Consider the following 11,815-nt stretch of genomic DNA (forward strand, 5'->3'; position numbering starts at 1 on the left):
ATCCTTAAAAACAAATTCATTCAACCATTTGATAGGTGATGATATATAATAATCATTTGGTAAGTGATAATATATAGTAAAAATAAAATTGGTCAATTAAAATTAAGTTGACTTCCATATTAATCTATATATTGTCACCATATATAGATGAACTTGCTTGAAAACAATACATACGATTCACATATTGAAATAGAGAAAAAAAAAAACAAGAAAAAAAGAAATGGGTAGTGAGATTGAGATCCCAATTTTGGATTTTCGTAGAAGTAGTGGAGTGACATTAGAAGAAGGCAGTGAAGGGTGGAAAGAAATGAGCAAGAAAGTGAGAGAAGCGTTTGAGAGTCATGGTTGCTTCTTCTTAAAGTGTGATGAAATACCAAATGAATTACGTGAAAAAATGTTCACTGGTATGAAATCATTGTTTGATCTACCTGAGGAGACCAAACATAAGTTCTCTAACCCAGGGGCTTATAGGGGATATACAGCCAATAGTCATGTCATTCCCCATTGTCAAAGCTTTGGAATTGATGACGCTCTTAAGCCAGATACGGCTCAAGGCTTCACTAACCTCATGTGGCCCGAAGGAAATCCAACTTTTTGGTAATTAATTATATTTTATTCGATTTTGTCAAATTTTTACTGTTATTTTAGTATTGCATTAACTTTTGATTTATATTGAAGAGTTAATTTAGTTTGTAGTCCCTATAAATATATCCAATTTTGTTTTTAATCCCTATAAAAATAAATCGCATTTTTAGTTTCTACAAAAAATTTCTTCTTCATTTTAAGTCCATGACGTTAAGTGATAATATCGAGGGGTGATATGACACTACCATACCGATTTATTTATTTTTTGGAAAATCTAACACATTAAAATTTCAAATATAATAATTTTGTTTACCAAAATTAATTATAACATTCGAAATACCTCTTTCAAAAAAAAAAAAAAATCGAAATACCTAAAACACTCTCACCTTCCTTCTTTCCTTAACTACAACTCTTTTCCATCAAACCCAACCCTCAATTTTATCCATATTTTATTTTTCTAAAACTTTATTTACTTATGGATCCATCACCAAATCCAATGGCAACAATTCTCCTCAATTTTTTCCATTTATTTGACTCATGGGTTGTGTTTGATTTTCTGGGTCGTGTTGGTCTTTGGGTTCGATTTCGTTACTAGGTTTGATTTAATTTATAGATTTGATTTCTATTTCGTGATTGATTTTTGGCTGTGCTTCATGTTCGTGAATGATTCGTGGTTTTGCTTGTGTTTTGTGTTTGTGTTGGTGAATGAACAAAAGCCCCAAATATGGGTTGTTAGTTTTTGTATTTTACAATTTAACCATTTTTTTTTATAATTTTAATTGTTTTAATTTAATTGCTTTATTTTTAAATTCTAAAATTAAAATCATACTCTTTATTACATAAGATGTCATACCATCAAATTTGTTGAAGTGTCAATGTCACGTCCCCTTCCGTTAAATTCATTTAACAACGATGACGAATTTTTTCATAAGGACTAAAAAGTGCGATTATTTCTATAGGGACTAAAAACGAAACTGAACATATTTATAGGGACTATAAACTTAATTAACCTTATATTGAAAAAGTTTACTATAGTAATTATTGGTTAACAATATTTTATTATTTGGTAATGGACTGAGGAATAATCGATGATATATATGCAGTGAGACACTTAGTTCTTTGACCTCAAAAACACGTGAACTAAGCTTGCTTATCTTGAAGATGGTTGTGGAGGGCTTTGGCCTTCCTGAAAAATACATCTCAGAAGTTGAAGAATTGAATAACACCAATGATTCACGAATGACTAGGTACCAACTTCCTGAAGAGAACAAGCATTTGGAGATTGCTCTAGTACCTCACACCGACAAAGGCTCCTTAGCTCTTATATGCGACAACGATGTCCAAGGTCTACAAGTGTTACCCAAATCAGGCAATTGGGTTGACATAAGTATTCCACCAGATGGTTTTGTGGTAATTGTTGGCGACATGTTGAAGGTAGTCTTTACCTATATATAAATGAGATATCAAGTTTTTGTGTAATTATTTTTTATTTTATTTTTACCTTAATTTTTATTATTATTATTATTATTATTATTGTATAGGCATGGAGCAATGGGAGATTTCAGGCTGTCACACATAGAGTAGTGACAAGGGGAGACAAAGAGAGACTTGCTTTTATTCTTTTTGGAGTGCCAAAGGAAGATGCAGTCATTAAGGCGCCCTCTGAGTTGGTGGATGACAAAGATCACCCTCTTCGCTATCGTCCATTTAAGTATGAGGAATTCATAGATTATCATTATTCAACTCGCACAGAAAAGGCAGTACTTGAACAATTTGCTGGACTTTGATATCTCCTTATGTGATAAAGTCATTATCCCTTTTTGTAACTGATTGGACACTCAAGTTTGCAATAAAGTTGAATCAATCAAATAAAATGGATTGCCTTCTTGCCTTCACATAAGGCAAACCTATTTATGTTCATGCTAGTTTCACTCTTATATTTGTATTACAATAGCGTGCAAACTAGTACTCATTCCGTATCACAATTATTGTCTCTTTAGCATTTTTTTTCCCTCAAAATAATTGTCACTTTACAATACCATTGCATCATTTATTATTTTTTTCCACTATTATACCCTTATTTATTGAATTTCATCCAACTTAACTACTCCACTAACTACAATTAATAAGGGTGCTTTAGTAAATGCTACTAATTTTACCATTAAAAGCAACATAATTAATCATTTCCTTAATAATCGTGCACAAACCTTAAACGACTAATATTATAAGAAGTTTTTTTTACGAAATTAATTCCAGATTTTTAATGCATGTATTTTATGTTTTAGTATTTTAATTTACTACCCACTCTGTCTCATTTTAATAGTCGTTTTAGAGTTGTGTGCGGTTTTAAAAGAAATGATTAGTTGAGTTGATTTCATTGAAAAAATTAGTATAATGTACTAAAACACCCTTATGAATCGTAGTTTGTGGAGTAGTTAAGTTCAGTAAAATTCAATAAATAAATGTGTATTTAATGGGAAAAATAATAACTTTTGCATTGAAATTTTAAAATAACAATTATTTTGAGACAAAAAAATGTTAAAAAGACAATTAAAATGAGACGCATGCCACATAATATTCATGTTGGTCCAACAAGAAGATGCCACATAATTAAAAAGAGAAATTCTATTTATGTTGTAACGACTTTTGAACAACATATTCTTTGATACTTATTTTGTATTCTTACTCTCTTTTTCCATTTCCCTCTCTATTGTTTTTAAAAAAGGATTGTCTCAAAATTATCATAAAATAATTGTACAAATATCATTACTCAATTAAAAATTGTCAACTCAACCTAAAATTGGGGAAAAATGACTTGGGGCTAAAAAAAAAAAAGGGCAAATTGCAGTCACCTCCCCTGAGGTTTCTTTAAACAACACATAGACCCCCTCTAGTTTAAAAATGGACATTAACCTCCCTTATTTGTTTCTCTAATTAACATATACCCCCCTTCTATGTTAACACTGTTAGTAGTCTGTTAACTTCTTGGTTGCAGCATAAGCTTTTGTCAGCTAAGATGTCTTTCGCCATGGCAACTCGTTGCACAGGAAATTGGCACCTCATCTCAGTGGCAAATTGTAAAGGAAAAAAAATACACAATGGGGAAGAACAGTTTGATTATCCATAAATAAATTAATGCCACAAAACTCACAAATAATTCATAAACAATTCATCAGTTAACATATACTACAAACTAAATCTTGGGATTCATCAAGGTAGAGAAATAGAAAAACAATCTAATGAATGAAATATATGATTCAACACAGATGATTATAGCGAAATTAATCTCCCTGGGAACGCAAAAACAAAACTACAATTTCTACAAACAAGAAAAAAAAAACTTAAAAACAAACAAAACAAAGGAATTATAATGGAAAATGTAAAACAAAATTATATGTGCACTGGAAATTGATTCACCAGACCCTAATCCTTTCTCCATTGAAACTCGCAAACTATTCACAACTCACCCTAATCTCTTGCCATTTCCAATCTCATGTTCAATTGAATCAATAAAATTACTTTATTGCTATCATCATTAACATCATCAGTATTACTACTACCATTCTCTGTCATCGATTCCAACTCAGAGGGATTCGACCCATAAAAAAGGATGATTGTGAAATTTATTCGGGGTTGACCACGGAGAAACATATCCTCTAGCGGTGGGATGTAGGTATCTTGGCGATGGAGCGGTAAAATAACTACAGTGTATCTATGAAATAAATCAGAGTTGTTAAAGAAAGAAACGATCAAACATTTTAGACTAACAGAGTTAGTTTAGAGGGGAGGTGTGTGTTTTTTTAAAACTAAAGGGGGTATGTGTGTTGTTTAAGGAAAGCTCAGGGGAGGTGAGTGTAATTTGCCCAAAAAAAAAAAGAATAAATTAAGCCTGGAGGGAAGGGATAAATGTATTAAACTCGCATTTCATCGAAGAAGATTAAAAATTACTAAAATGACTAAAATGCCCTCACTCTCTTCGACAAATTGATGTTCCAAATATTGATACTCACGCTCTTTTCCCTGTTACCTACGCTCGAAATCAACACAAGAACGTTGTTGAATTGAACTTTAATTTTCATTTTTCAATTTGTAATTCTGAGAATACTTTCATATAATAATCAATGGATTGCTTAACACAACTTCGATGAGTGGCAATTTGGATGAACTGGTTTGTGAGATTGATTGCCGGAAGATGAATGTTGTGGAGCAGTTAGATGAATTAAGAGAGAGAATCAATAAGGAAGGTGTTGATTCTTCTGTGCACAAGTTGTACAATTCAATCAAGTCTTTGAAGGTGAATTATCATTTTTTTAGTTAATAATTGCATTAAAATTGAATATAATGTGTTGCTTAGGATATCCACTCTTAGTTCAGGATCTTGAAAGGAAGGAAAATCAGTTTCTGTTCAAACGCGATTCTAAGCATTCAGAACTTCAATCTGAGATTAATGAATTAGAGACGAAAATAGCAAATGACTGTGGTGATGATAGCAAGAGTCTTCATCATTCTCTTAGCGAATCACTTGGAAGAGTTGATTTGATGAAAAAGGTAACAATTGGCATTGGGAATTTGTAATTTCCTTTGAGTAGTTCATGATCCTTGCTTATTCCATTGTTTCAATTACTACAAACAAGTTTTTTCCCCTTTCTGTTAGGAACTTGCTGCTAGACTAAGGGATGTAGTAGCAGTAAGACGACAAATTGATGACCTACCGTGCCAATCAGAAATCGTCCAGTAAGTTTCTTTCTTTATACTCCGTATAACTCTTTCTTGAATGAAATTCAGATTAATAGAATGAAAGCATGTCCCGTATTATCAATTACTTTTATCTATCCCTACAAGTGTCTAGAATATTTGTATTCACGTTGCGTTGGATATGTGGTAAGACTATATGAGATAAGGTTAGAAATGACAACATTAGAGAGAGAGTTGGGGTAGTCCCTATAGTAGAAAAGATGGTGGAAACTAGGCTTAGGCGGTTTGTGCATTTAAAGAGAAGACATTGACTTCTTTAGTAAGGAGAGTAGATCAGATGGAGGGTAGTCAAATTACTAGAGGTAGAGGAAGACTAGAAAAACTATAAAAGAAACTATTAAGAAAGATCTAAAGATTAATGAGTTGGATCGAAATATGGTATATGATAGAACATTATGGCGCAATTTGATCCATGTAGCTGACCCCACATAGTGGGGTAAGAGTTGGTTGTAATTAAAGAGATGGTACATGGATAAGGTAAAAGCAATGACATGCATAACAGGTTTGATGAGAATGTGGAACCTAGTTGTCTGGAATATATTGTTATTTATTGGATATTTTTCATTTATGCTTGTGCAGGTATGAACACCGGCTCTCAGAACTGTATGCTCAAATCCAGGTTCATAAATTCTTTTGATAGACAGTTTTTATGAGAGATATAAAAGTGAAAAAGTTTTGCTAGGGGGATGATAATGCTGTTTACTGTTAAATCTATTCAACTACTCTTTCTGGTTGTAATTATTTTAGAATGTCCTTGGTATTTGCCACTGTACAGGGAAAACATCGACAGACTCGCAAATACTATTCTACCTACAATGCTCTTTTGGAAATAAAAGAATTGATGTTAAAGGAAACATCTTTATTGAATTCGATCATTTCACAGGTATTCATCGGAGAATTGGAGAATGCTGTAGATTTTTCTTTGATATTTGCCTTATGATTTTGCTATGATACATTTTCCCTCATATCAAATGTATCCCTCTCGGTGCCTCTCTTCTCTATTTGCTCTATCTGTTCAGGGCTGCTTCTATTTAGTGCCTTTTGCCATTCTATTTATTTTCCTTCTGTACATATCTGTTCTCCTAGCACATCTTGTTCTTAGTATTTTTCTTCTATATTAATACAATCATTCCCTTTTAAAAAATGCAATCTTTGCTCTCGTAGCACCACTTGCCTTCTTACATTTACCATAAACTAAACTATCCTGAAAAATTGAACTATTGGATGAAGGCACGTGAGTGGTTTTATTACATCTCTTAGGCTTTGTTTGCGAGTTTGGAGGGGAAGGGAAGGGAAGGAAAGGCTTGGAAAAAAAGAAAGGAGTAAGTGGAAGAAATAGAGGACATTGGAAGGAGGAGCTTTGGGGTTTTTTTTCTCTTTAAAATATAAAACCCTTCTCATTTGGGGGAACTAAAAAATTGTATTGGAGGAGGGTTTTGGGGGTTTGGGAGGGTTTATATGAATTCTTCAAATTTAATATATGTTGTTATAATATTCTTCAAATTGTCCTCGTGAGCTTAGCTCAGTTGGTATGGACAATGCATAAAATATGCAAGGTCCGGGGTTCAAACCCTGGCCACCACAAAAAAAAAAAAAAAATCTTCAAATTAAAAATATATTAATATCTTCAAATTAAAAATATATTAATATTAATCATAAGCATTAATTTATCACTCTAAAAAAATACTCTTTCAAAAAATGTGAAAGATTTCTCAATTTTCCCCTATATTTCTCTCCCCCCAAAGCCTTTCCTTCCCCTCCCCTCCAAACTCCCAAACAAAGCCTTAAGGTTTCCCACTTTCCCTCATGCGAGAGTATTTTGGGTTTGAAGCATGGATATTTTGCAGTAACTTATTTTACCATGTGCTGAAGTTTAATTATTTAGAACAATGACAGTGGCGAACATAGAATTCCTGGCCAACTGATCAGGGTAGGGATCCTCTCCATTTCTCAAAAGAAATGAAGGCCATTAATATAGATTAAGGTGTATAAAGACATGCATTTTAAGAATTTGAGATCTAATAAAGGTTTTATACACCCAAAACTATAGTAATGGAACCCTCCATATCTTTTGAGAAGTAGAGAGGATCCACATTCGATTAATCAAGGAGGCACTGATATCATGTCACGAATCAACAATCTCAAAAATTTGAGTTGTTGGGTGAAGAGACTTGGGTGATTTTATTGCATCTTTTAATTTGGCTAGATTCTTTTACAGATTATTTCTGCCATAATGTTTCTTGAACTTAAAAAAGCATAGTGGCAGAGAACCAAAATTGTTTGACCTAACATTTCATCATCTTATTTGTTAAGATTTTTTTTTTTTGCCTTTTTCTGAACAAGTTTTAGCTGCCTTCAATGTTTTTCCCTACCTTATTGCAGTTTCAAGAGGCCTTTAGTAGCACTGATGGTCGTATAAAGCTTGTTCATTCCATGGAAGGAATTGTCAAGGGAAGTGAACAGGTAATGCTATTTTTGCATGCGTAAATATTTGGAAGAGTTGACTGCAGCTCTTGAGGTGTTGTGTTGATTTGACTTTGGACTAAAATTTGATTGGTGATTGTGCGTCTGCACCATTCACACATTTGATTTTTCATCTCTTCTTCCTCCTGCTTCTCTTTTTGTTAACTCTTTTGTTTGTCATCTTCATCACGCTTCTGTAGCGCCGCAAAATGTGTAAAACGCCGCTGCTACCACTTCTATAGCGCCATGAAATTCCAGTATTGACAACAAGACATTAAGCTATTTCCCTTGACCCTTGCATTTAATTATATTGACCAAGTCCATCGACCATCATACAGAATGATAAGGAGTTAGAAGGTGGTGCCAATTATAAGATTCAAGCAAAATGGGTGAAACAGAGAAATGCTTTTAAGTGTAACATGTGATTGAAAAGTACCACTAAGGCTTCAGGATTTTTTTTTACCGTACATTACATGTCTTACTGCTGCATATATGTACAGAAACTAGAAGGCGCCGCCTTGGTGGCATTAGATTTTTTGCTCTTTGGTGCCAACTTTTTCATAGGTTTAATCTTCATGGGGACCTTTTTCCCCCATTTCATGATTAATAGTTGTGTATCTTCTTTCTGTATGAGGTCCTTGATATCTATAAATTATGTATGATTTGAATTAATTTGAGTTGAGCTGAGTAAACTCATTTAGAAAGATTTGATTCGGGATTGTCCTTCTGTACCATTCACACACGTGATTTTTTCCTTCCTCTTGCTTCTCCTTTTGTCCCTTTTGTTTGTCATCTTCATCGCGCTTCTGTAGCGCCTCAAAATACGCGAAACTCCGCTCGTTAACCCACATATAGGCAGCTACCGCTGCTATAGCTCTGCGAAATTCCAGTATTGACAATAAGACATTAGGCTATTTCGCTTGCATTTATGTATATTGACCAAGTCCATCATAGACTGATAAGGAGTTAGAAGGTGATGTCAATTATAAGATTAAAGCTAAATGGGTGAAATAGATAAATGCGTGTGACGTGTGATTTTTAAGAAGTACCACTAGGCTTCAGGAATATTTTTACTGTACAATGTTGGGTTGTAAATAGTCACAAGAAAATAAATTTAGCGTTGCTGAGATAAGAGTGTTATGTGGATGAGTGGTCACATAAGAAAGTATAAGTTTAGAAATACAACAACCAGATGTTACACTCATTGTACAAAAGATGAGAAAGTCTCGTTTTATGTGGTTTGGGCAGGTTTAGAGAAAGCCTGTATGGTTTGTGCATGTTTAGAGAAGGCTTGTAAAAACATTAGTATGGATGGTTGATTAGAGGCGGGAAAGATCAATTGTTAGAGGAGAGAGACCAAATAAGACTTTATCCAAATCATTAAGACATAAGTGGTCTGTCCATCTTTGAACTAAATATGTGAAAGGATTTTATGGAGTCGATTGATGGCTGACTTGGTGGAAAAAAAAACTTAGTTGTTGATGTATTTAAGCATATTAGCCATAGCATTCAGCCATGCACCCATTTCATATGTCATCTGTCTGTTGGGTTTCCTCTTTTATTTTATTGATCATTTGATCCCCTTTGCCAACAGCAACAGTAGTAGTAACCTTAAACCCTTTTTGCTCTATTATCTTCATACAATCATAAACAAGTTAATGTCAATTGATTTTCTTTCATACTGCTTCAACTTGTTTTGTTGGCATTTAAGAATCCTAATCAGGGACTGGATTAGAACGTTTATTAGAAGTCGTTATGTTTTGTTCTCCTTCTGATTATTATTTGGATAATAAGTTCATTACTTCTATATTTAATTTTGTGATACTTACAGTGAAGAAAATTAAGTTTTTTATCATAATTTTTTTTTTTTCATTACCAACAAAACCTTATATTACCATTTGAGTTTTGTTATTTTTCTTTTTATCATGAATACGTATTTTCTTTCAATGAATGTGCTTTATGGGATTACGTGTCTTAACTGCTCCATATATGTACAGAAACTACGAAAGGTTCAACTAGGGCTTCAAGAAGAAGAGACAAATCTTAATGATCTTAAGGATAGATATGCCGCAGCAGTCGGTGAGCATAAGCGCTGCTATTCTCTGATGAAAGCTTTTCAGGTATGCTTTTCCAGTTTATTATATCGTCGCCGCTTTGGTGGTAGAATAGTTTTAGTTTTTTGGTGCCAAATTTTCATTAGGTTTAATCTTCATGGATTCATGGAGACCTTTTCCTCCCATTTCATGGTTAATAAATGTGTATCTTCTTTCTGTATGAGATCCTTGATATCTACAAAATATGTATGATTTGAATTATTGAGCTGAGCTGAGTAAACTCATTTAGAAAGACAAGGCTTTGTGTGCACTTATTTCTTTAGTTAAACAACTCAATATAACACATAACTACAACGTGCCATGATCTCCGTTTATCTAATAAGGTGTCACTCAATAGCACAGTGCCAATCTTGCAGAGGTTTGATATTCATGGGGACCTTTTCCCTCACCTCATAATTGATAGTTGTGTATTTTCTTTTCTGTATGAGATCCTTGATATCTATAAATTGTATATGAATCAATTCAATTAAATCGAGATGAGCTAAGTAAACTCACTTAGAAAGACAAGGCACTTAATTTTTTAGTTAAATACTCTGGTCCTGTTTGGATTGACTTATTTGAGCTTATCAACTAGTATAAACACTTATGAAACTATTTGGGAGAGCTTATGGAAACAACTTACGACCTATAAGTTTTCTAATTTAACTTATGAAAACAACTTATGGTTTATATGAAAACAAAACAGTTTGACTTTATTTTCTCATTTATTATAGAAATAGCCCAACATAAATAGTTATATAATAGGCATTTATGTTATAAGTGCTTAATTAAGTTGTTTATCCAAATAGTGCTTCAACACCAGACGATCTACAGCAAGCCGTGTATCTGATATGGCATCGGTTGATTTCAGAATGACATTTTCCGAATTGACACTTTAGCTGGAAACTTTGCTCTCTGTACTCTAAACATATACGACTGCTTGTTGTCATTCTTATTGGCTTTAAATATTTTATCCGTTTTTACTTATCAAATAGCTTTCTTTAATGGCCAGGAAAAATGCTCCAAGGAGAAGTTACGGTGTCAAAGTTCCAAATGAAAATTGCTGACGTCTCTGAGGTTGTGTTGCATGAAATATTTGCATCAGTCAAAGCGGATCGATGATGGTCACAAGCTCACAATACCATGGTTATGGGTTAACAAGATCATCTGCAGTTTATAAACTGATGCGAGCTGCGGCTGTGATGACTGATGATTCACATTTGCTGACTATTATTTACAAGTTTTATTTAGCAATTAAATAAAAGTTTTGTATGGTTGATTTGGGGTTTTACACAGTTTTCCTGTAAATGGAGATTATTCCAATCGGCCAAAGGATTGGGGCACTCCAATTTATTTTTTACTATTTTCAAATGGTTAGAAATCCTTATCCTTATTATTATAAATTCATACTTCAGTTTATGATACAACGAGATACCAAGAGTTGTCTCAAAAAATTGTCACAAAATGGTTGGATAAATATCATTTCTCTTTAACTTATTACTGCTAGTGTAACACTGGTTCACACCTGCAGTGCATGTCCTACATTTATGGTGGTCGTTTTTGGGAACCTTTACAGGATTCTAAAAATCTTGATCAACACGTGATGTATAAGACAAAAGAACAATCTTATAAAACAATGAAGTATCCGTAATGCTTACAAAGTATGTGTAAGGTACTTGTCTTTCGTTGCAAATGTAATTATTGGTCTTCACATATATTAATATTATTTAAGTATTTAAGTTTATTTGATTATTTCTGTAAAAAAAAGTTTATTTGATTATTATAACCAAACATAATTTTGATTTTTTAAATTTTTATTTTTATTGTGATGTTTTTGTTTATGAATTTTTGTTTATGAATTGAATCATTTAGTTCTCATGTTATATTATATATAATGGTTGGACCTAATACAACCTGAT

General features: G+C 33.0%; 2 protein-coding genes across 2 annotated transcripts; both read left to right on the forward strand.

The window, feature by feature from the left end:
• Positions 1–160: 160 nt before the first annotated feature.
• LOC146942542 (putative 2-oxoglutarate-dependent dioxygenase AOP1) lies at positions 161–2,621 on the forward strand. The gene is made up of 3 exons (XM_085756566.1): positions 161–597; positions 1,689–2,019; positions 2,127–2,621. Exons 1-3 carry the CDS (start codon positions 221–223, stop codon positions 2,370–2,372), a joined length of 954 nt encoding a protein of 317 aa, XP_085612692.1. The 5' UTR covers positions 161–220; the 3' UTR covers positions 2,373–2,621.
• A 1,972-nt stretch (positions 2,622–4,593) lies between these two features.
• Positions 4,594–11,393, forward strand: LOC146942543 (paramyosin-like protein). Its single transcript, XM_085756568.1, has 9 exons — positions 4,594–4,663; positions 4,714–4,879; positions 4,960–5,133; positions 5,240–5,319; positions 5,920–5,959; positions 6,116–6,223; positions 7,723–7,803; positions 9,801–9,923; positions 10,909–11,393. The coding sequence occupies exons 2-9, from the start codon at positions 4,730–4,732 to the stop codon at positions 10,951–10,953; spliced, it is 801 nt and encodes a 266-aa protein (XP_085612694.1). The 5' UTR covers positions 4,594–4,663; positions 4,714–4,729; the 3' UTR covers positions 10,954–11,393.
• The last annotated feature ends 422 nt before the right edge of the window (positions 11,394–11,815 follow it).

Source organism: Medicago sativa, chromosome 3 (assembly GCF_051527215.1).
Source record: "Medicago sativa cultivar Bolivia chromosome 3, Bolivia_mono, whole genome shotgun sequence".
Taxonomy (NCBI): Eukaryota; Viridiplantae; Streptophyta; class Magnoliopsida; order Fabales; family Fabaceae; genus Medicago; species Medicago sativa.

Bases quoted from the DNA above. Each gene is read 5' to 3' on its own strand.
- LOC146942542 (XM_085756566.1), top strand. From the start codon at position 221: ATGGGTAGTGAGATTGAGATCCCAATTTTGGATTTTCGTAGAAGTAGT. The intron at 598-1,688 runs GTAATTAATTAT...ATATATATGCAG, and splicing joins GAAGGAAATCCAACTTTTTG to TGAGACACTTAGTTCTTTGA. The intron at 2,020-2,126 runs GTAGTCTTTACC...ATTATTGTATAG, and splicing joins TTGTTGGCGACATGTTGAAG to GCATGGAGCAATGGGAGATT.
- LOC146942543 (XM_085756568.1), top strand. From the start codon at position 4,730: ATGAGTGGCAATTTGGATGAACTGGTTTGTGAGATTGATTGCCGGAAG. The intron at 6,224-7,722 runs GTATTCATCGGA...ACCTTATTGCAG, and splicing joins TGAATTCGATCATTTCACAG to TTTCAAGAGGCCTTTAGTAG. The intron at 7,804-9,800 runs GTAATGCTATTT...ATATATGTACAG, and splicing joins TTGTCAAGGGAAGTGAACAG to AAACTACGAAAGGTTCAACT.